The following is a 23,280-nucleotide window of genomic DNA, read 5'->3' on the forward strand; positions in this document are numbered from 1 at the left end:
GCTTACACTTATATAGCGCTTTTCTGGACACTCCACTCAAAGCGCTTTACAGGTAATGGGGACTCCCCTCCAGCACCACCAATGTGCAGCATCCACCCGGATGATGCGACGGCAGCCATAGTGTGCCAGAACGCTCACCACACATCAGATATCAGTGGGGAGGAGAGCAGAGTAATTAAGCCAATTCATAGAGGGGGATTATTAGGAGGCCATGATTGGTAAGGGCCAATGGGAAATTTGGCCAGGACGCCGGGGTTACACCCTTACTCTTTTCGAGAAACGCCCTGGGATTTTTAATGACCTCGGTTTTCCCCGTGTCCCCGTCACTATACTGGGGCATTAGGACCCACATGGACTGCAGGGTGAGCGCCCCCTGCTGGCCCCACTTACACCTCTTCCAGCAGCAACCTTAGTTTTTCCCAGGAGGTCTCCCATCCAGGTTAGGGTTAGGGTTAGGGTTAGGGTACTGACCAGGCTCACACCTACTTAGCTTCAGTGGGTTGCCAGTTATGAGTTGCAGGGTGATATGGCTGCTGACAAATACAGGTTGTGCAGTAGACATTTCACCACAGATACAGTATGTTCGAAAATGGTCTGCATGCAGAGTTAACAAGTAGTATTTGTCGGCAAATCTGTCTCAAAATCGAGAGCACTATTTTTATTGGATTAAAAGAGATGTATTCACAAGAGTGTTTCTTTAGATTTAATAATGCTGCATTGCGTCACCAAAAGTTTTGTTGCCTCATTCTAAAACGCAGAATATGGTGTGGAGCATACCTGAAAGTTTAATCTATTTTGTGATGTAAATCGGAGGTTTTACAGGTTACTATGTACATTTTACTTTTATAGTGATTCGAAATGCACTCATCAATGCTGATTCTTTCTATCCCAGAAATATAAAATTGCATTGCAGTTCACCTTTAATTAAACAAACCCTTTATGGATTATGTTTTAAAATTCTCAATGAAAGACTCTCGAGTAAAGAAACCAATTTATCTGAGTTTGTAATTATTAACCTACATTATTACAAATCAACGCATGTATTAGTGATACAATGGATAGAGATTTTATTAATTTAAAGCCCTTGTTAATTTTTTCCAAAAATTAATCTCAAATTAAAATTTATGGTGAAAACAAAAAACTAATTACAAACTTGGATGTACCCAAAAGCATAAGGAGAAGGTACAGTATGTAACAAAATTAACAAGTAATTATAGTTAATGGCTATGGAAATAATATGTGAAACAATGCCATCCAATGTTTAGATATAAAGATGCAATTTTCATGACTTTTTGTACTGTGACTTCAATATCATTACAGTAATACTGAAATCACAATTTCTGTGAAGCTTTCAAGATAAAAAACTCATTAATATACTCATGCTAAAAATGCTTCAATATAATGTCAAATATCTTTAAATAAAGCAACTAATTTATATTTATTATAGTTATATATAAATATAACTATATATTTATATATATAACATATATGAAATTATATGTGTTAAAATTTGTATTATATATGTTATATTATTAAATGTACTGCTGTGTGCCAGTGGGTATACTAGCTATTTCAAAATGGAGTATGACTGTCATTTATCAGTAACATTTAGGTAACATCGGTTAAAAATGTGGGCACACAGACAGTTGGCTTAAGTGACAATGCAGTCTGAAGATCCCCAATTCTGATTAGAGGGTAGTTTATCTTTTTTATAAACGTATCCAAAAATAGTAGGTCTGATAAGGCAGGCCTGGACATAAGAGTTGACTAGAAATGTCAACTGCAGTGAATCAAAAATGGAAAATTGGTGTCAACTATAATCATCCAAATATGATGTACCTCTTCCATTGGTAGATGAAGTAGTATTAAGCAGAGACCTCAGTGAAAGGTGCCCAAACAAGACAACAAAATAGTAATATAAAAGGAGAGTGGCTGGTCCAGGAATATCAGCTTATTATCAGGAAAGAGGTTGGATACCCCCCACTTATCCTCTAGACAGGAAGAAGAAAGTACATGTGAGTTCCAAAATCACCAACAATTCTGCCAGCTCTTCGAGGACTGAAACATAAAGGGTGTTTCTGATGACACAAGAGACTATTACCTTTATAAACCACCCTATTATTTCTTACAAACAAAATTAGAGACATTGTGTTAAAATAATTAAAATATTACATATTATTTTACAGGGGTTTGCTGAAGCATTTAATGTGAAAATGCACTGCATAAGAGAAAATATTTAAATAGATTCTGTGATGGAAAACTCCTCTAGAAAAGCTTTGATAGCTGTACCTAAGGACTGTCTTCAGTTAATACATGTATTTACTGATCACTCAGTAAACCAGATGAGGAAAAAGTTTTAAAAAATCCATTATAACATCTTCAGTGTTATGCATATTGATTTGAAGAAGTCTGTCTCAAGCAGAAAATCAGTAACAACTCATTAAATATGCTCATCATCCATAACATGCCATTTGCCAATCTGTCTCAAAGATCTATATTTTTTTCCCCAATTTGTTATGCCAAGCAAAAAACTGCAATAACTAGCCCTTAAGAGACTCAATTCTAAAACAAATACATTAATTGTAATACCCACAGAAAACCTCTGCTCACACAGTACAGATTTGCATGCAAAAATGTTTTTGATCATTGCCTCAGGGTCTGCAGGGTCGGAAAGTCTGCAGAAAGCCACTTGGGAATCCAGACACGACTTCATGGCATTCTTTTAACTAAAAAGTTGTGTGTGGCCTCTCTCACCTTGGATTATAAACCCTCCAGTGCTTCTTCCCTTCTAGCTGAACCACAAAGGCCTCAATGTCATCATAGTGAGGGGCAAATCCCTGGGTGCCCGCAGGAGTCAAGTATCTACACATATAAATACAAGCACGGATGGGAAAATACGCATTACCAAAGCAAAACAATAATGATCACATTGGTCATTTCCAATTAGACTCATACCATGCATAAAAAGGAATTTGTATATGCAGTTGTTTAAATAAATTTACAAGCATGTAATAATCTTTACAAATCTATAAAGATGTACAAGTGCACTGCAGTCCTGCAACCCACTGACAAATCACATTTGTCCCAGCTGCCATAGATACTGCTGTGCAGAAGACCCTCTCATAATATTATAATTGAGTTGGTATAAGTTGTTTCAGTAAGATAGCATTACAATACAGGCATCAACTTCTTTCACTAGCTGTTATAGTACTGCATACATTAACAGACCATTGCTTTTTTCCCTGTATTGCATGTTTTTCAGGACACTTTGGAACTCTTTTGAACCTCCAATGAACGCCTGTAGATATGGCCATTTTTAAAATCAAAGTATTCTTACTGTACTTAAGCGAGTTTCACACATACACATTGGCTCCAGCCATGCTCCCAAACTGTTCCTGGAGAATGGACAGCACATTCCACAAGGTGGCAGAAAAGGCCTGTGGGTTCAACATGCGCAGAGAGCAGCCATTCTGTAACAAGAGAAGAACAGAACTGCAGCAATCCTGTTAAATCCTAGATTAACTGGACTCTTTTTATTTATTGACACATAATATACCGTAAGTGCACAAAAATATTGCAAGTTAATTACTTTGTATAATATTTTAAAATAGAAGCCATTACCTTCAGGTTTCATCTTTATTAATTAATGCACTTGTCAAGCACATCTTCAAAAAAAATGTCTTAGTCTCAAGAGGCCCATGTAATTTAAGTATAAATACATTAAAAAAATTTCAATCACCTTTGATTAAAGAATGCTTAATAGTAAAACACTTGATCTTGTCCTGCCATTACATTATGTGTGCCTTGGGTTTGAAATAAAGCTGATTAAAATAGCTTAAAAAACAAGTGGCCAGGTTAGACATCAACACCAAAAAGGGTGTGCTTTTAAGAAACGTGATAGGCAAATATAATACTAGCACAAGAGGCCAAAGGCACTACAGGCATGATTTCACAGACATTACAGAACTGTAGGCATTTTTTTCCATGATAAGTATGGGGCAGCTGCCAAGACCAATTTATTTTGCAACAAGGAACCTTCTCCATTCATTATCCAGAAAGCTCTATTAAAAGCTTTGTGAATATAAAGAACTTCTTCAGTAAGATTGCAAGAGTGTTCTGCCAAAACACAAACCTTGAAAAACAGACTTGTACTCCAGACTGCATTTTGTGCTCTATTACCACTGCAATAGTTTAATTTGATCTTAAAGTCTATGTAGGCATCTGGGCATAAACAGACCAGATAGTGCGGGCTGATATTGACTTTTCAGTCATGGATGAGAATATGTGAATTAAAGAAACTAAATTGGACCCTATGCAGTAGTTTCACAGACCCTGATTAGCACTAATCTTGGCCTACCTAATGTTAATTCAGGTAAGCTAGGCAGCTTGCATGTGATCAGCCTGTATATATTGTTACAGTTTTATGTGACTAGGAAGTGTCTCTTACAGTTTAAAGTTTGTGATACCTGGCAGAGTGAAGAGGAGTCTGGAGGAGTTGGAACTTGAAGCTTGCACCAGGCGAGAGCCCCTACTTCATGATTATTCAAACAAACCTGACTAGCTAAGTAATTAACCTTGCTAGAGAGAGTTTGCTATACTGTGGTTTTAGGGACCTGGATAAAAGAAACTTCAGTGATGTCTTTCCTGCTTAGGATAGGATAGGGGGACAGGCTCCCATTTATTTTGTGGCATCCGGGGTGCAGAAAGAGAGATTTAACTGAAGGTTGTATTGCATTTATATAGAATGCAGCTTATCTTTTACTTGCATTAATTTAAAGTTTAATCTTAGTAGAAGTCTGTTTTTTTTTGGAGTGATTAGAATGTTAGGCCTATGAAATGCCTTGTCTGTAAATACATTGAATAACTTGTGTGTGGTATGTTTTGTTGTGTGTATTATAGTGTTTGTATTGCCATCATCAACAATTAAACAAATAATAATAATAATAATAATATTTGTTTAACCTAGTGTGCCCGGATTATTACTTTTTTCACCAAGGTTGTGCCACAGAATAAAGAATTAATGTGCCTCTAATTATAACAGCCTCTCGGTATATTCTAGAGCAGTGGTTCACAAACTATGATTCGCGTACCACCGCCAGCTGGTACGCCATATGATCCTGGAACTTTGTTGTGTGCACTGAAAAATTGGGATGGGTTTTCATATTTTCTATTTTAATATGTGTCGAATACACAGCCTACGTACTACGATTATCACATGCTAACACTTGAGTGGAAACAAGATCTACAATGTAATTCTATACCACTGTATAAGAATGCGTGACTAATTGTATTTAAAAAAGTTTTTCTAAAAAAGTTTTTTTTTTAATCTCCAGCAAATAGGGAGGTAGGAGATTGTGCGTGATTTTCGAACAATGCCAATGTTGTAAACACAGGAATGCATAGAAATGTGTACTACAAACGCTGGCAATCTTGTGAGCACAGGAAAGCGTGATATGTGACAGAAAAATATTTAAGAACTGTTCTAGGTTAATTTGAGAAAAATACAAGGAGTGTCTCTGTGTTTCGCTCCCATGTGCATGAAATAAAAACGTCTTTTAACTTCTGAAACGGACTCCTGAAACGGAAACGGGGGAAAATGCAAGCTTTCTGTTCTATAAGCCGCTACCAACAGGAACTACAGGAGAGCACATATTTCAGCTTCTGAATGAATTTATCGAAGAGAATGGCATCGACTGAATAAAATGCGTCTGAGTTTGTACAGACAGTGCTAGAGCATTATCAAGCCGACACAGCAGTGTAGTTCCACGAATATGAATGAAATGAATGGACGCATTGCAACATCCACCGCAAGACCTTTGCCGTCAAGAAAATGCCTGACGATTTAAAATCTGTTAAGACTCTGTTGTGAATTGTATCAAGGCTCAAAAATGAATTCACATCTGCTTTGCTCAACTAAACAGGCTCACCCTTCTCACTGAAATTGTGCTTTTTTATTGTTTATTTTTTATTGTTGTTGTTCCTGTTTCTTTCTGTAAAGCGCTTTGAGAAGCCACATTTAAAGGTGCTATATCAAATAAAGTTTATTATAATATTTATTATTAGTGTATGTGAGTGTGTGCGCTCACGCGCGCTCATGTTCGTCAATGAGAATTTCTGGGGTTCCTATGAGAAGATGACTTGTAGGTGGTACTTGGATGCTTTGGTTTGATCAGGGGTGGTACTTGGTCCACAAAGTTTGAGAACCACTGTTCTAGAGAAATCACTTACAAGTTGGGAGTGATTAATAATTATTTTACTTATTGACTAAACTGCTTGGTCAATTTCTGATTTTTACCATTTTCTTAACCCCTCATTTTTAACATTATAGTAAAGAAAAACAAAATAAGTGTTAAAAATGGAATTTACATTTTCAATGTTTTCCAAAAATAGCTAGCAAATCACACTGGACAATATCTGTGGTAGCTCATTTATACAGTACAGTAGTTACGTTGTAACATACTGTAACATATTGTGAAGCAGATCAGCTATATGAAGCTAAGAAAAAAGTAGTGCTACCTCATGTCAGAGCCTCAGAGGTGGCACTTACCTGATTTTCAGTAATTGTAAGGTAACAGAACTAAATTTTCACATGGAAGTTTTAATTTAGCAATGAATAATTTATTGCAGCTGTAAAACAGGACAACATATTCATTATAAAGAGCAGATCTGCTACATCAAGGCAGCTTGTGAGAATCTCAACACCAATGAGCTAATATATGTGGTGAAGAACAGAAAAAAAATAAAGAAAGAACCTGGGGAACAAGTTTATAGAAGTAATCAGTTTAGTTGTCAGAGTAGTGGAGCAGTGATAGAAGCCATATGCTTTGAAGCTTTATTGTTTTTATTATTTAAAGAAAATGTAATTATTGAGATTTGTTTTGATTTATTGTTTTGTGTTAAAAATGAAAATAAAGCCAGAAAACATGATGACATTAGTTTCAAACAGAGTTTGGAGTTATTTATGTAAAGGTTTGAAGTTATTTGTCCAGCAGCCATATCACCCTGCAACTCACAACTAATAAGCCACTGAAGCTAAGCAGGTGTGTGCCTGGTCAGTACCTAGATGGGAGACCTCTGGAAAAACTAAGGTCGCTGGTGTTAGTGGGGCCAGAATGGGGCGCTCAGCCTACAGTTTTTTTGGATCCTAATGCCCCAGTATAGTGATGGGGACACTATACTGTAAAAAGGCACCATCATTTGGATGAGACTTAAAACCGAGGTCCTGACTCTCTGTGGTCATTAAAAATCCCAGGGCATTTCTGAAAAAGGGTAGGGGATTACCCAAGCACTGGCTTTTACCAATCACGGCTTCCTAATAATCCCTATCTATGAATTGGCTTCATCACTCTGTTCTCCTCCTCACTGATAGCTGATTTATGGTGAGGGTACTGTGTGCACTACGGCTGCTGTCACATTATCCAGGTGGATGCTGCACATTGGTGGTGGTGGAGTCCCCATTACCTGTAAAGTGCTTTGAGTGGAAAGTTCAGAAAAGAGCTACATAAGTGTAAGGAATTATTATCTTCATTGTCACAGTCATGACATTTTTGAAATTCAGATAAATCACTACCTCTTCATCCCAGATCTGTATGAAGGCATAGTGTTAGTTCGTATCCACCATTCTAAACATTTTCTGTAGGATTTCCTTATTATTATTATTATTATTAATATGTGAAGTTATGTATGTGAGCTTTGCTGCAACAAGCAAGGATCTCCCACACTGGTTCATAATGTTAGATGATTAGCACTTAGAATGGTTCATAGAGAGGCACTTTAATAGGCCTATATTATAGTAAATAAAACTATTTTTCTAGTTTCAAAAGCATGACATTTCAGATTTGGGAAGAGGGTTACAGGCATCAAGAAAACAACTGCAGGGCTGCAAACCTCAACTGTTAGCTTCTCTGTTAAAATTCCTTATGTGTGAGAAGTCTTTATAGTCTTCAAACAGTTAAAACAGCATTTTCAGTAAATCAAATACATAACAACAATAATCTGTGTTTAAGATTATTTAAATCAATGAAGTGCATTCTTGGTCCTGGACGGCCACCATATTTTCTGTTTTTTTATTCCACTTTGGACTCCTAATGATTTTATTTGAATCAACTGTTCACTTAATTTGTCTATAATGTCAGTTTGGATTATGGTACTGCAGCCATCCAGAACCAGAAGTAAATATTGCTGATTTACAGAACTGAAAGACAGAATACAAAGCTCTCTGTGACCAGCTCAAGATTTTCTTACACAATGGGCATTAAAATGCAAACAGAATGCTGTCACAGTCAAAACTACAACCCCAAATGGCAAAATTACCTTATGCAAATGCAGCCTGAAGATGAGTGTGATAATAATGTGAGTAAATTTTGCTGATAAGGTTTTATTTCCCAGTTATGAAATTATGCATATATAAAAATAAAGCATATATAAAAAGAATCAAAGTCTATACCTTGTAGAAGTCCCAAACAGCGAAAGGCAGTGCCCTCCCTTGTGGATTGTGGGTCTCTCTTTTTCCATTTCTGTAGCTTGTGACATCTAGGTTCTCACCAAACTGGACATTATCCTGCTCAACCACAAATAATGAAAAAATGTTCACTCACATTAATATGATACATAGCCAACACTTCTAAATTAACTCACTGCAGATTCCGCAACATTTTAAATCTTTAAAAACATATGAAGTATTATAAATGAAGTATTATAAATGATATCATGCCATAGCCCTCAGACATAAAGGTCAGTAAACAATTCTTCTGATACCACACCCCCTTACTTTTAATGATCATTTCATCATTCAAGCAAGTGGTACGATTTAAAATAAATTTAAAATAAACTAATCAAAGAGTATGAATGCGTATTTATAGTACGAATATATGGAATAAATTATTTAAACAACTTCAAATTTTACAGAATTACTGAGTTTGCCAGAAACCCGGTACAGACTTCATTGTTAAATAAATACTATAATGTCTACTACACAAGAACAACAGTGATTGTGATAGGTAGTGCTAACACAAAAAATAACCATCTAATACTGCTTTGAACATATTTATTTGGCCAACCAGTAAATCAAAGTTTTTTTGCTTGGTCCTATTTAATAAGATTCAAAAAGACTCATCATTCAGTAGTAAATATTTATAGTTAACAACTTACATCTCTCAAAATCCTGTCAAACTCTAGTGTAGAAAACAATCCCTTATAATAGTCTGGGTTGTGTCTCCTGATTACTGCTGGCTTCTTTTCCCAGATTTCGCTAAGGCAAAGAAAAATAAATAATGTCATAAGTAATGGGACACAGTGGGATTTACAGATGCTCAATATGATGTACTAATGGATGCCTGACAAAAAACATGTATAGCCAGATATTTAAGGGCTTATCTAAAGCATTATGCCCACATACACATTATTATTCTTATACTTCTTCTTCTTATTATTATTATTACTGCACCTGTTTCATGGAAAATACTGTAATGATTTTAGTGTGAACTAAAACAACAGAAGTCACTGTTCAAACGACTGTGTACCTGAAGAATTTTTTAGGTGAAATGGGATGCACAAGCCACTCAAAGAGTTTGCCAGCTCTCTCCCTGCTGTTACGAATCTTTCCCAGTTCTGCCAATAAAGTCTCAAGCAAAGGGCCCACCAAAGTCCTCTGGTTTGTACATTCCATCTAAAAACACCAAAAAAGATATTCGCATAGCAGTTCATGGTTCATTAAAGCTTTCCACTGGGATGGGGGTGAAATCCACAGCAGAGGCAAGACAGATGTCAGTAAAGTCTTGGAACATATACCCAAGATTCAAGGCTACAAACGTATACCAAGTTTGTGTTCCAAATCTTTGGCATAGGTAGGAGAAAGTGGATACAAAGATTATGCTCTCCATGCAAGAATGGGAAAGAAATAATCCATGCTTCAGGGATAGGAGGAAATGGGAAAAGGGTTGGGCGCAATATTTTTGCAGCCCCACTTTCCACTATAACAAACAATTATTCAATCTAACATGGCTTTTTGCAGTACGTGGCCAACAACTTAGTACTCACTTGTTCAGACACTACAGCCTGCTTATCCTTAGCTATCTTCAAACTCTCCCCTTCCATGCAGCCTTCTGACCTCTGCTGAATGCCACTGGTACACTCTTGCTTGGCTTCTCCATGATTTCCAAACTTTGCTTTGTACTGTACAAGCCCTGGTCTGATCAAACATTCCTTCAAAAGCCTTCCATTTAAGTTCAAGCTGCTCTGCTTCCCCTTTGATTGCTTGCTCTTTTTAAAACGATGGATTCCATTTTCTTTCTTCTTTTCTTTGACCTGAAAACACAGACCATTAAAGGAAAGTGAGCTCTAGAGCAGCTAAACTTTTCAAACTATGGAATAATCCACAGCCTGACTATCCTGTTTTATAATGCCCATTGGTTACCTACTATTTTATAACATTGTCATAAAAGCCAAAACACATGAGCACATGTATGGTGCACCACCCATAAGAAAAAGCTTGATAATAAGATCGTATGAAAGGCAAGAATGAGAGGAGACCTTAAGATGCCTAAAAAAATTTTCACAAGGTGTGCCTATTACACTGGGAAGTGGCAGAAGTGATGAAGATGGCCGTCAACCCAGACTCCCTACTTAAACAGGTATCAATCAGAAAATGCCACCTTTGTAAATAGAAAAGGAAGAGATGGTGATAAATTCTGACTCAAATTCTAAATCAAAGTTATATTTTGATGTCTGAAAATACCACCCATAAATTGAATGTTCTATAGAAGAAAGAAAGTCTGACGGTCACAAAAGCCCTCTTATACCTACTAAATTTGGAACAGCTTTGAGTGTTTTTCACATCTTAGTTTGCAGTTATTATATACCCCAGGACTGTTCACAGGGGAGAAAGGGCAAATGTAAGCAGCTTCCTCTGACCCACACAGCATTAAGCCATACACAGCCCCGTAACAGATTTTCAGCACCCAATGAAGGAGAAGCAAATTCCTTGCTTCCATGCCTGCAAGTGCCATGGAGGCCACAGAGGTCACTAAAAGAGCTCTGGTTGTCGAATTCCACTTTTTTGGTACTTTTTTTTTTTGGTAGTGACATGACCCAGGTTCAAACCCATGATCACAGAGCTCAATATGTGCTTGGGCAAATGTTGCAGTATTTGCATTCCCCCAGTATGTTGCATTCACATGTCACAAAGAGCAAAATCTGTATATAAATAGTATTAGAAAACAGGTGAAGATGTATTTTTTGGTGTGAGAATTTGCCATTAATCTATAAACAAAGTCTCATATCTAGGTACAAACCTGTCACTGTATGACACTGTATAAATTCAGAAGATTAACTGTATCTTTTTCCAAAACTCTTCCATGGCCAGAAATATGCTTTCTGCAAAAAGGCAACCTCAACATTTTTTTCCTACACAAGTGCCTATGTAAAAGTAAATGTGTGGCTTTTCAGTGTCCTATATAACTTTGTCAGGTTGCAATGCAGTTTTGAATAATTTATTGATTTCTTTTATCTCCTTTATTGCTTATACAGTGTTTGTGACACCCTTTGTAAACAAGGGTAAACGTATTACTTTAAGGTAGCAAAAATGCACACAATTTCAAGACGGAAGATACGGATCTTGAAGCAGCAGTTTATGAAAGGGATTTAGGAGACGCATCAATGTCCTCATTTTGATAAGATGGGGAATATAAAGGCAACAAAAATATAGTAACAGAGCAAACAGTGCAATCATTTCTCCAAAGGCATTTAAACACATTCATTTGTACTGTAAATTTTAACTGCTGGACATCACGTGTTGTGGCAATAGTGAATGGTTGCATTATGATCACTATACTGTTAGGAAGACGTGCCCGAGTTTTAGATGTTTTCCATTATAGACTCCTACCTCTTTTTCACATGTCTGACTTAGACTGCTCTGAATCGAGCATCGAAGAAAAAATAAATTCACTTTTCATAAATATTATATTTAATGCACATAATTTATAATGTATAAATACAGCAGTTCGTAGCGTATATGCGGAAGCTCTGTTTATATTTTTTTCTTTGCACTTTCAGTCGGCAAATGCAGAACAATATAAATAGCGGACAAAGAGCTTTTGAAGTCACGTATTTCTTTTTTTGGGGGGGGACAACTGCATTACTGCAAACCAAATATGTTCTGAAAGGATCTGGAAGAAGTTACTCATTTTGCAAAGGCAAAACTGACATTCTTAAATTTAACAACACTGTTTACAAAATTTTCTAAAAACACCCACTGAAAATAACGAAGTTCGATTAAAGTTCAGAAAGCATGCTTCCGGAAATCACTACTTTGTTGCAGCAACAACCTAGAAAAACGTATACTTAAAAATATTTTTATCTTTTAAGCCGTGGAATAAAATATATCACATACCCGTTTCTTCGACGCAGTCTCTGTACTTACAGTACGATAAACTGCAAAGGCTGACACACGTGGTTTCTCCATAACTAAAAATATCAAAAAGCCTGCAGGCGAAATCTTCTTCCTGTAACGCTACGTCACTGTCAGTGGAGGACGAACTGGTGTTACATTAAATGGTGTCTGGTGTGAAATGTTATCTGGTGCGTTTGTGTTCTGTACACAATATTACAATATTATGAAAGGAATACAATATTAGTTTCAGAGATCTGCTTACAAAGCGCTGAACCGTATAGTTGTTACTACTATTATATATTCCAGTGGATACATCAATGTTTAATCAAGTGGGATTTAGCAAGGCTCGTGGTCAGTACTGGATTGCAAAACCTACTGTACTGTATAACCAAAACTCCTCACGCATTAGGGGCTAATCCTAAACTCAAAATCACAAATATTGAAATCTCACACATATACGTCAAATATATATGTACTTGACATACAATATATACTGTACTGTGTATGTAACTATGTTCGGTACATCGAACATAGTGCAAAGTGACGTCACCTCTTATAATGTACAAATAATGTACAATTGTGCCGCGGCAGCCTACTTTGTGGGAGCCAGGGCCTTTGTAGATGGGAAGGTGATTCGCTCCCAGTGACTGCTCAGTTAATGATTATGTTTGATTATATTTATTATAGCAGAAAATGCAAGTGTTTAGTTTTGGTTTGGAATGCTGTAGTACAGGTTCTTGAAAAGCTCATCAACTTAGATAATCTTAGAGTTATTTGCTTTTGTGTATGTCTTTTTTATTTTTTTTCTATTAATACCAGAGGTATTTGAAGTGTTGTAAAAAGAAAAGTAATTTTTTGGTTTTGTGAAAAATGAGTGCTGATGTTTATTTTATACAGGAGGACTGATTTCCTTTATGATTTTATAATTTATTCTTGGATGGTGTGGAAGAGGATAAGAAAGAAAACCCGCTCATAAGGAATCTTTGTAAACCCCATTTTATCCCTCCTTGTTTATCTTCTTGGAATGCAATATTTAAAAAAATAATTTGGAAATTAGTTTGGACAACTCCTAATAGATGTTGTATTCTCTTCCTGATGAGCTAAATTCATTCTATGCTTGGTTTGAGGTCAGTAACGCAGATCCAATCAGGAAGATTCCAGAAATCCAAGACAGAAACCCACTGATCATATCCAGAGCGAATTTGTGTAAGTTTATAAAAGACCAATCCACGCAAGGCTCCTGGCCCTGATGCCATCCCTGGCCACGTTCTGAAGGCATGCGCAGACCAGCTGGCAGATGTCTTCTCGGACATATTCAATCTCTCCCTAGCTCAGTCTATAGTTCCTTCCTGCTTTAAGAAAACCACCATTGTCCCTTTTCGTAAAAAATCCAGAGTCAGCTGCCTGAAGTGCTTCGAACGGTTGGTCAATGCATAAATCACCTCCTCACTGCCTGACACCCTAGACCCACTGCAATTTGCATATTGCCAGAACAGGTCAACAGAACATGCTATTGCCACTGCCCTCCATACTGCCCTCTCACACCTGGATAAAATGAACATATGTGAGAATGCTGTTTGTTGATTACAGCTCAGCCATAGTGCCTTCAAAACTTGTCATCAAGCTCCAGGACCTGGGACTGAACACCTCCCTCTGTTATTGGATCCTGGACTTCTTGACGGAACGTCCACAGATGGTGAGGGTGGGCACCAACACATCCTCTACCCTGACTCTAAACACTGGAGCCCCCCAAGGCTGTGTGCTTAGCCCTGTCCTCTACTCCTTATTTACCCATGATTGTGTCGCTAGGCATAACTCAAACTCCATCATTAAGTTTGCGGACGATACAACAGTCATCGGCCTGATCACAGATAGTGAAGAGACTGAATACAGGGAGGAGGTTGAAACCCTGGCAGCATGGTGCCAGGAGAACAATCTCTCTCTGAAAATCATTAAGACTAAGGAAATGATTGTGGACTATAGGAAACACCAGGGAGGAAATCACACACCTACAGTATCTGTATCAATGACACTGCAGTGGAGAAGGTCAGCAGTTTTAAGTTCCTGGGAGTTTACAGCTCAGAGGACTTAACCTGGACCCACCACACCAACACTGTGGTCAAAACAGCACGGCAGCGCCTATTATTTCTCCGTAGGCTAAAGACGTTTGGCATGCCGTCACATATCCAGGCCAACTTCTATAGGTGCACTATTGAGAGCATCCTGTCTGGTTGCATCACTGCCTGGTATGGGAGCTGCTCCACCCGGGATCGCAAAGAACTGCAGAGGGTGGTGAAGTCAGCGCAGCTCATTACCGGCTGTGAGCTACCAAACATCCAGGATATCTACTCAGTTAGATGTCTTATGAAGGCCAGGTCCATTCACCTGGGAGGACCCTAGTCATCTTAATCACAAACTGTTTTCTCTCCTACCGTCTGGTAAACGGAAACGAAGCATTCGGTCAAAGTCCAACAGATTACAGAACAGCTTCTACCTCCAGTCAATAAGACTGCTAAAAAGCCAACCTGCAGCTCCTTTAGCAAATCACCCGTAATGGCTACAAGGACATACAGTTTTCATTGTATTCAGCATACTGCACTACTTAATTATAATAATAATAATTGCTTACACTTATATAGCAATTTTCTGGACACTCCACTCAAAGCACTTTACAGGTAATGGGGACTCCCCTCCACCACCACCAATGTGCAGCATCTACCTGGATGATGCGACAGCAACCATAGTGCGCTAGAACGACCCACCACACATCAGCTATCAGTGGGGAGGAGAGCAGCGTAATGAAGCCAATTCATAGATGGGGATTATTAGGAGGCCATGATTGGGAAGGGCCAATGGGAATTTTGGCCAGGATGCCGGGGTTACACCCCTACTCTTTTCAAGAAATGCCCTGGGATTTTTAATGACCACAGAGAGTCAGGACCTCGGTTTTATGTCTCATCCGAAGGATGGCACCTTTTTACAGTATAGTGTCCCCATCACTATACTGGAGCATTAGGACCCACATGGACTGCAGGGTGAGCACCCCCTGCTGGCTCCACTAACACCTCTTCCAGCAGCAACCTTAGTTTTTTCCGGGAGGTCTTCCATCCAGGTACTGACCAGGCTCACAGCTGCTTCGCTTACTTGGACATAGTATATTGCATACACCATGGACACATAGCAATTCTATTCATAATGAGTTTCATTCCATTTCTATTACATTATTATCTATTATCATGTGATCTTATTTTCGTAACCTTAATTTTTGTTAATTTTGTGATGCTTGTGATTTTTGTGAGCTTGCAGAAAAGACATTTCATTGCCAGCAACTACTGCTGTATTGTTGTACATTTGATAAATAAACTTTGATTTGATCTGATTTTGTTTATTACAAATAAGGTTAAAGAGATGGTTAAAGATAATTGTTCATAAGTTTTATCCAGTTAAAACAGCACTTTCTAAATTTAAGCATGAACAGGAAGATTTGTGTCTTTTTTGTGTGGAGTTTTTTCACGTTTTTGTCTTCTTTTTACCATCAGCAGCTTAAATTCATAAAGGATGAGCTCAGAATCCTCAATCTTCATGGCAGCATATGCTTCACAAACATCTACAGTACGTAATGGTGCATAGTGAAAAAGTAACTATAAAAGAACAAAGCAATAGAAATGTTACAACACAAATAGGCTATAAGCTCTGGTTTCTAATGATGAAAATAACTTTCTTTCTTGGGCTAAATATTTATATGTGCAGTGTGCCTACTAAACATAAAAAATGCATCTGGCATTCTGATTCACAGCTTATAAATGTAATGTATGTTTTGACAACAAAGCAATCAGGTTTGATTTTCTACTAGAGAAAAACCCCTTTTTATTTATGCAGATCCCACTTTTGTTCATTTTTGTTCACCATTTCCATTTCCATTTCAGAGAACATAATGGAAATTATTTGTATTTTGTAGATAAAATTGTTAAAATACTAAGATGTTCTCTAAGGGTATTTTGTCACAGAAAATAAGATAGATTTTCAATGGTGAATTGCTTATTTCTTTTGGTATGGTAAATGAAAATGGTATTTCATTTTAGTTTCTAAGCAATTCCATTTCCCCCTTTTCCTTAACCAATGGAGTACTTACAGTAAACATGTCCTGTGTAACGGGAGCCAGTTCTGACTCCCATGTAATGCGTTTGGAAAAATCTGAAAAAAAGTGTCAAACACAGCTAGAGGGTGCTCCTCCTCTGTCCTGTCCCTAGTTTCCTGTGCTTTACTTGTCCTTCCGGTGTGTCTCTGCCTGGGGCTATATATATCCGGGTCACGCTTTCGCTTCGCTCAGCATTTAGGTTCGGATGTCCTGAACCAAGCACCAGGTCGCCCCAAGTCTGAGGCCTGAGGGCATTGGTTTCTATACGGCATTTCCTGAACAGCTGAGCCCGGGCTAAACCCCATCCCGCTGCTACACATTGGGTCTTTTTCCATACAAACAAAGACACAGGAACGGGGATGAGGAATCAGGAACACGGAAGTAAAATCATAATGGAGCCGGGTGCTCCGAGCCCCAGACCCAGATGGTCAAGACGCCGGGGAATAAGACCTGCCCTCGGGTGATCCGCAAGCCCGGGGGATAGGCAAGCCTTGTGGCGTCCATCTTCCAATACCGAGCCCCGAAGCCCAGAGATGCCAAACTTAAGTAGTAAGGAGGAAAATAGGAAACAGGTGCACGTAATGATGAAACTAAAATACAAAATGGTCAGAGCACCCTCTTGAGGAGGGATGACGACTGTGACATCCTGACTATGTTACATGTACAAAACATACTTTAATATACTGTATTTGACTTCTTCAGAGCTCCCTGTTGCTCTATCATCTGAGATTGTATATGCACACTATCATTTGAAAAAAATTAAGAAATTAAATATGATTATGATACAGGCAATAATGTTGTTATTACACTGTAATGCCTAAAGAAAAGTTGTCAGAAATCCGTGCCTTGACTCCTGCACCTTGTACCCTTGCCCTTTAATTCCTACAGACTTGGAACATCTATACATAACAGTGGATAGACATGTCTGTATATTTCAAACCAGGTTGCAAACTATTGTACACAAGGTTATTCATTAATTTACAGATGCCTTGTAATGGGCGCCACAAATATGCTTATAAATTAAAAGTCTGATTAATTTTTTAACTGATGATGGTAGTACATAGGTAGAACAGGCCACTACTTCTTAGTTAAGGGGCCTTTTGAGGAAAATTAATCACCCAAAGCACATGTAATTAAGGATATAACAAGTTAAGCAAAAATAAAATAAAATGAAATAATTGTAACTTTCAGCCACATGACTAGCCTTCATAATGATTAGATGAAAACAAACTATATTTACATCAAACAATATTTACAATCACTATTCATTCAGTAGCATTTGAAGTTTGCATAAATCATATCAGTTTATAAATGTTAATAAACAGTATGTTTTCTATGAACTCATTATATTTGTATGCATCATCTAATTGTGTTTGTATAAATGAATAAGATAGTTAAAATATTTAACACTCAGATGCTTAATGAAGCTAAGCAATCAGCACTGGCAGGGCCCTACACTATCATACAATGATAACCAAAACACTGTTTGCCACTGTTTTTCTCAAATGTGTTTCATTGACAGATGTTCAAGATACCTTAGAGTAAAGTACAGTATATATACAGTAAGATTACATTTTGGTGCCTGGATCTTTGCTCACTTTTATATGTTACCATTCATAAGGATAAAATTTGCTAACAATAGATTTCAAGAAGGAAGGGTCTAGATCTTAAATTATGTTGGATTAGTTTTTTGATGAAGCAGTCCATAGTCACCATATACTGCACTTATACAAGTTATGAAGAGTTTGATCATTGCAACAACATGCAGTCAAGTTGCCATCAATCAATTCAAGTGGGTCTCTTTAGCAATTTGACATTTCTTCTCAGACTGTCACAGACTGTCACACTTGGACTTAAACACAATCTCATCTCTAAAGAGGACTTGCTTCCACTGCTGCAGAGATCTGTTTCTTGGTGCTGCTCCAATCTGCCTGTGGCATGAAGACTTTGTCCTTTTGAAAAATAAGACTTATTGGTTCATATCTTGTTTTTTTATTGGTTTTCACAAGACTTGATATTTTACAGGTTAAATTACATAATTACCTACAGATGTAGCCATTCCAAATGCATGTTACAACCCCATACTGTGCAAAATTACCCACAGCTCACCGTCATCAGTTAGTTACTGATTTGGCTGGCCAAAATGACTGGCAGGGGCACTCGTGGTGCATTGGTTGTTAGCGAAATGATTTAATCATTTAATCTCTTTACTGTGCATGTTTTAATCCGCTTAGTATTGAATATTTATATGGAATTTTAGAGCTAAAGGGAAATTTTAGTAGCTGAGCATAAAAAGAAGAGGAGCATAACTTGTCTGAAGGTCATAAACAATATTAATTTAGGAACATAAATATATTATGTAAACTGTATATGGCTGGTATTGGTAGTTTAAAAAAATACACACCAGTATTCCACTTTCTTCCTAAGCATTGTAAGCATCAAAGTCTTTCATTCAGTTACATGCTGTGGTTATTTTGGAATAGTGTTCCTTCTGACTATATTCAGTTTATATACTGTTGTAGCAGCAATGCTTGTTAATAAGACAGAATTAAGTGTTGCTGTGCTTTCCCAAATGAGGCCCCATCTCCCTCTTCATCTCTGTGGTGCAGCCACAGAGAAGCTATTCATGCAGGCTGATTTAAAGATGTTTTCTTTTGATAAGGGACAGCTCCCAAATGGGGATGCACTTACTGTAGCTAAGCCTGGCTATCATGATCAATGGTCATCCATTGGCGCCTATCTGTCTAGGGAGTGCCAGATGGACAAGTGTCAGGAGTAAGTGACTCATATTCACCTTGATCAACCAATCAGGGACTGGTAGGGCCGAGTAACCCACGTGGGACTCTGATGCCCATGGAACTTTCAGCCAATGAACGAGCTGAAGTTCCTCCAGGTAAAAACAGGCAACACAGAGAGCCTGTGGTGGACTTTTTCTGACAATTCTAAAGGGAATTCAAAGGAGAATTCCAGGGCAGGACCGCCCAGGAGCAAAAGGCTCCCAAGGGCAGGACATTCTCGCAGCGTGCCTCTTGACCATCCTGAGACTCAGCCTGGACAACCACGGAATGGCCAGTGTGTCCGAGTGCCAGAACTTTCCTCTGTTCTAAGAGTCTAGAGCGGAGGTTGCCAGAGAGTAACCAGAGGATCCACCCGAGGTTAGCATCAGCAGCAAGCCTCGTGAACAGGTCGGAACTGTGGACAGCTGAATCACTATTCAGAACTAGTGCTTCATCAGGAACGAACCGGTCTTCTTCCTGACCTGCTGGAACCCACAGTTATCTTTTCTCCTGTGCACAAACCGTGCTAGTTAAAGCCAACACTAACTAGTCAGTGAGCATCAGCAGCGCACCGTCGCAAGCCGCAGAGCACAGCCTGGCACGGAGCCAGAGATCCTGCAGGAGATCTGAATCCCCAGAGATTGGATGAGTATTCCAAGTTCATTTACGAAACGGTCTAAATGAATGATATACTGAACGTATGTCCTCTTGATATATGTAACTCTTTGTAACTGACTGAATATATAGCTTTTGTATTCTGATAACCCTCTCGATAAGATCTGTTAGGTTTATATGCATATTCTACGTATTAATAAATGTATCCTCGTGTATTAGTACCTGTGTGTGTGCGTTGTTTGAGTTATATCGCATGGTTGGATTCTAAAGCCATCAAAATAATCATTTTGTGATTTACTGCTACAATTAATAATTGTCCCAGTAAATGCCCAAACCCTACAGAAATGGTGCCTTCAGAGAGCACACTACACTGTACTACATAAAAAGATATAATTTTTTAACATTTCCTATGAATATTTGTGCTCGTTATCGCAGTAAAGAAACACATACTTTTTAGAATTTGATTAATAGGGAATATAATATGGAATCGCGTATCTAAAGTAATTGGTAATGATATAATTATATTCAAATACTGTAGCTCAAATTATCACAGGCATGCCTTGCGTGCTGGAGGTTGGGGGTTTGAACACAGCTGTCACCATGAGTTTTCTTTTAACAAATACAAATGTATTTGAAAAACTAAAATAGCAAATATTATGGACACTATATTGACATTTGTTATATTTCTAAATATCACAACATGTTTGAAGCTAAGTGATTTATTAATAACAACGAATAATTTCAAACTGCTACTGTACTGCCACTACAGTATAGCTTGTGGAAAATATATTTGTTTCTGCATCAAAGTTTAACTCATTCAGAGCGCTCTATGTTGCAAACTCCAAGCATTTCATTTTGAGCTGAAGACCCTCACACCTGAAGAAGGCTTCATAGCCGAAACATTGTGTTTTCTCTCTTCTCTTTTCAGCATGGAATAAACCTATTACTTGTTCCTTTGCAGACTACGCATGCTGATGCAGCAACCCACCTGAAGTAGTTACAGTATATGTATTGCAAGGCGCTCTGTTTTATTAACAGACACTCCGACTCAAACAAGTGTTGTAGAGTGATATAGACATGGGTAATGTCATCCCCATTAAACAATGTGCTTATAGTGCAAATTCTGCTAAACTAAAAATTAGACCCAAGAAGAGTATTATTGGACAATATTGTGAGGCTCTGGTGGATTTTCTATGTAAACTGAAGAGTTATAGAGAAGACATGTTGTGTATCGCCTCTTTGTACACTTGTAGAAAAGAAAATTACATGTTAATGTGACACAGAAGATATTATTAATAATGTAGCGCATTCGGGCTCACGTGGGTATGCACCCTACACTGCTGGGGGATCAAACCCGGGCTTCTGGCATCACTCAACAGAGAACCATCCAGACGAGCTAAAGGGAGATCTCCCCTCATCCCGGCGGCTCAGGTCTCTGCTATTCACAGGGAAGGGCAGTGATATCACCTCGCTGGCAAGCTGGCTTGCACAACCTGTAATGTCGGCCATATGCGTTACAATAACCTTTTAAATCTAAAGCTGAAAGTTTAGCCTTTGAACCATGTCATTCATAAAAAGGGCAGATATGTGAACAAGCCAAAGCCCAAACAGCCACTGAAGGTTCACGCCTGGGGGGTATATATAAAAGAGGCCCAGGACAACTTCTTATTTTCAAAGGAATAATGGATCGTGAATTCTCTGAGGAAGCCGTGGTCAAACAACATGTTGCCCTATACATCAGGGAGCACTTTGTATCAAGGCACCGTTTCTTTCAGGACAATGATCCGAAACACATAGCAGGGAGTAAACTGGGTGAAAACTCCAGCTGAATCCCTAGATTTAAATCCATTAGGGATGGTATGGCACACCCTGAAAGACTATATTCGGAAAACGCCAAAACGTAGCACAAAGCAAGAACTGATCAATGTGATCTAGAAATTCTGTGAGGAAGGACAGACAGAACAAAATTGCAACAATTTTATTGACAGGCTGTTTTGTGTTCTTCCTAAGATTGTTGAGCGAAGTGGGGGACATTCGGGAATGTGATTTCACAGATGCTTTTGTTCTGTCATGCATTGTCAGATTGTGAATTTATAAAAGCATTTAATTAAACACCCGTTTACGATTTTAATCAAAATGGGGGTAATGGGGACTCTCTATTATAAATGCAAATGTAAAGCCCAAAAATAAATACACAGTAATAACGTGTTCTACATTGACCTTTTTATTAAGTGATAGACAGAAAGCAGGGCAATGACTTTCTCTGCAAGATAGTCGAAGAAGTAAGTAGGCGACTCAAAGCTCAAAGCCCAGCAACAACAATAATTACTACAGTGTGTTTTCTCCTGTCACGGTATAAAATAGAACAATGCAGAGTACATAACTTAGTAAGACTGATGAAAACAAAAATGTATTTTGACGTCTGTTCAGCAACTGCTGAATAATACTCCACTGAAGATAAGTAGGTGTGAGCCTGGTCAGTACCTCCATGGGAGACCTCCTGGGAAAAACTAAGGTTGCTGCTGAAAGGGGTGTTAGTGGGGCCAGCAGGGGGCACTCACCCTGCGGTCCATGTGGGTCCTTATGCCCCAGTATAGTGATGGGGACACTATACTATAAACAGGCACCGTCCTTCAGATGAGACGTAAAACCGAGGTCCTTACTCTCTGCGGTCATTAAAAATCCCAGGCCACTTCTCCAAAAGAGTAGGGGTGTAACCCCGGCGTCATGGCAAAAATTTCCATTGGCCTTTACCAATCATGGCCTCCTAATAATTCCCATCTATGAATTGGCTACATTACTTTGCTCTCCTCCCCACTGATAGCTGATGTGTGGTGAGCGTTCTAGCGCACTATGGCTGCTGTCGCATCATCCAGGTGGGGCTGCACATTGCTGGTGGTACGAGGGGAGTCCCCATTACCTGTAAAGTGCTTTGAGTGGAGTGTCCAGAAAAGCCCTATATAAGTGTGAGCAATTATTATTATTATTATTATTATTATTACTCTCTGCTCTCAGTCACAGGCCAGGGTGCCAGCCTGTAAAACAGCACCTGAGTGAAGACTTTTCGGCAGCAATGGGAGCAGTACGACTCATTGCTGGGAAGGGTTGGGAGGTTGGAGACACTCCTAAAGATGCAGAAGCCACAGACAGTATGTTCCGGCAGTCAAATGTTAGGTCAGCTGTCTCCGAACAGACCTTCATCTCCTGAAAAGTGCCTCTCCCTGCCATGCAGGTTGCAGTACCTGGTGGAATGCGTATCTCCACAGAGTCCTCTGCCCCCAGCAGAGCGCACACTGCCCCCTTGCACACCCGTCTAGGACACTCCATCCTGGCCTCTCTGCTCACCTCCTTCCAGGAATTGG

The 23,280-nt window shown here is 38.5% G+C and overlaps 1 protein-coding gene across 2 annotated transcripts in view; it reads right to left on the reverse strand.

The window, feature by feature from the left end:
- The window catches only part of riox1 (ribosomal oxygenase 1), a 35,665-nt gene extending 23,124 nt beyond the window's left edge, over positions 1 to 12,541 (reverse strand). Inside the window, exons 1-7 of one of the 2 annotated variants that reach the window (XM_088625104.1) lie at positions 12,389 to 12,541; positions 10,039 to 10,305; positions 9,522 to 9,667; positions 9,151 to 9,250; positions 8,447 to 8,560; positions 3,364 to 3,470; positions 2,755 to 2,862 (exon numbers count right to left, since the gene is read on the reverse strand). In XM_088625104.1, coding sequence (XP_088481230.1) covers positions 2,755 to 2,862; positions 3,364 to 3,470; positions 8,447 to 8,560; positions 9,151 to 9,250; positions 9,522 to 9,667; positions 10,039 to 10,305; positions 12,389 to 12,460 — 914 coding nt within the window. In that variant the 5' untranslated portion in view covers positions 12,461 to 12,541. Of the gene's footprint in view, positions 1 to 2,754; positions 2,863 to 3,363; positions 3,471 to 8,446; positions 8,561 to 9,150; positions 9,251 to 9,521; positions 9,668 to 10,038; positions 10,306 to 12,384 lie in introns of both variants that reach the window. The other variant, XM_088625105.1, reaches the window with a different exon arrangement.
- Positions 12,542 to 23,280: the final 10,739 nt, after the last annotated feature.

The sequence above is a fragment of the Lepisosteus platostomus genome, chromosome 3 (assembly GCF_059453375.1).
Source record: "Lepisosteus platostomus isolate fLepPlt1 chromosome 3, fLepPlt1.hap1, whole genome shotgun sequence".
Lineage (NCBI taxonomy): Eukaryota > Metazoa > Chordata > Actinopteri > Semionotiformes > Lepisosteidae > Lepisosteus > Lepisosteus platostomus.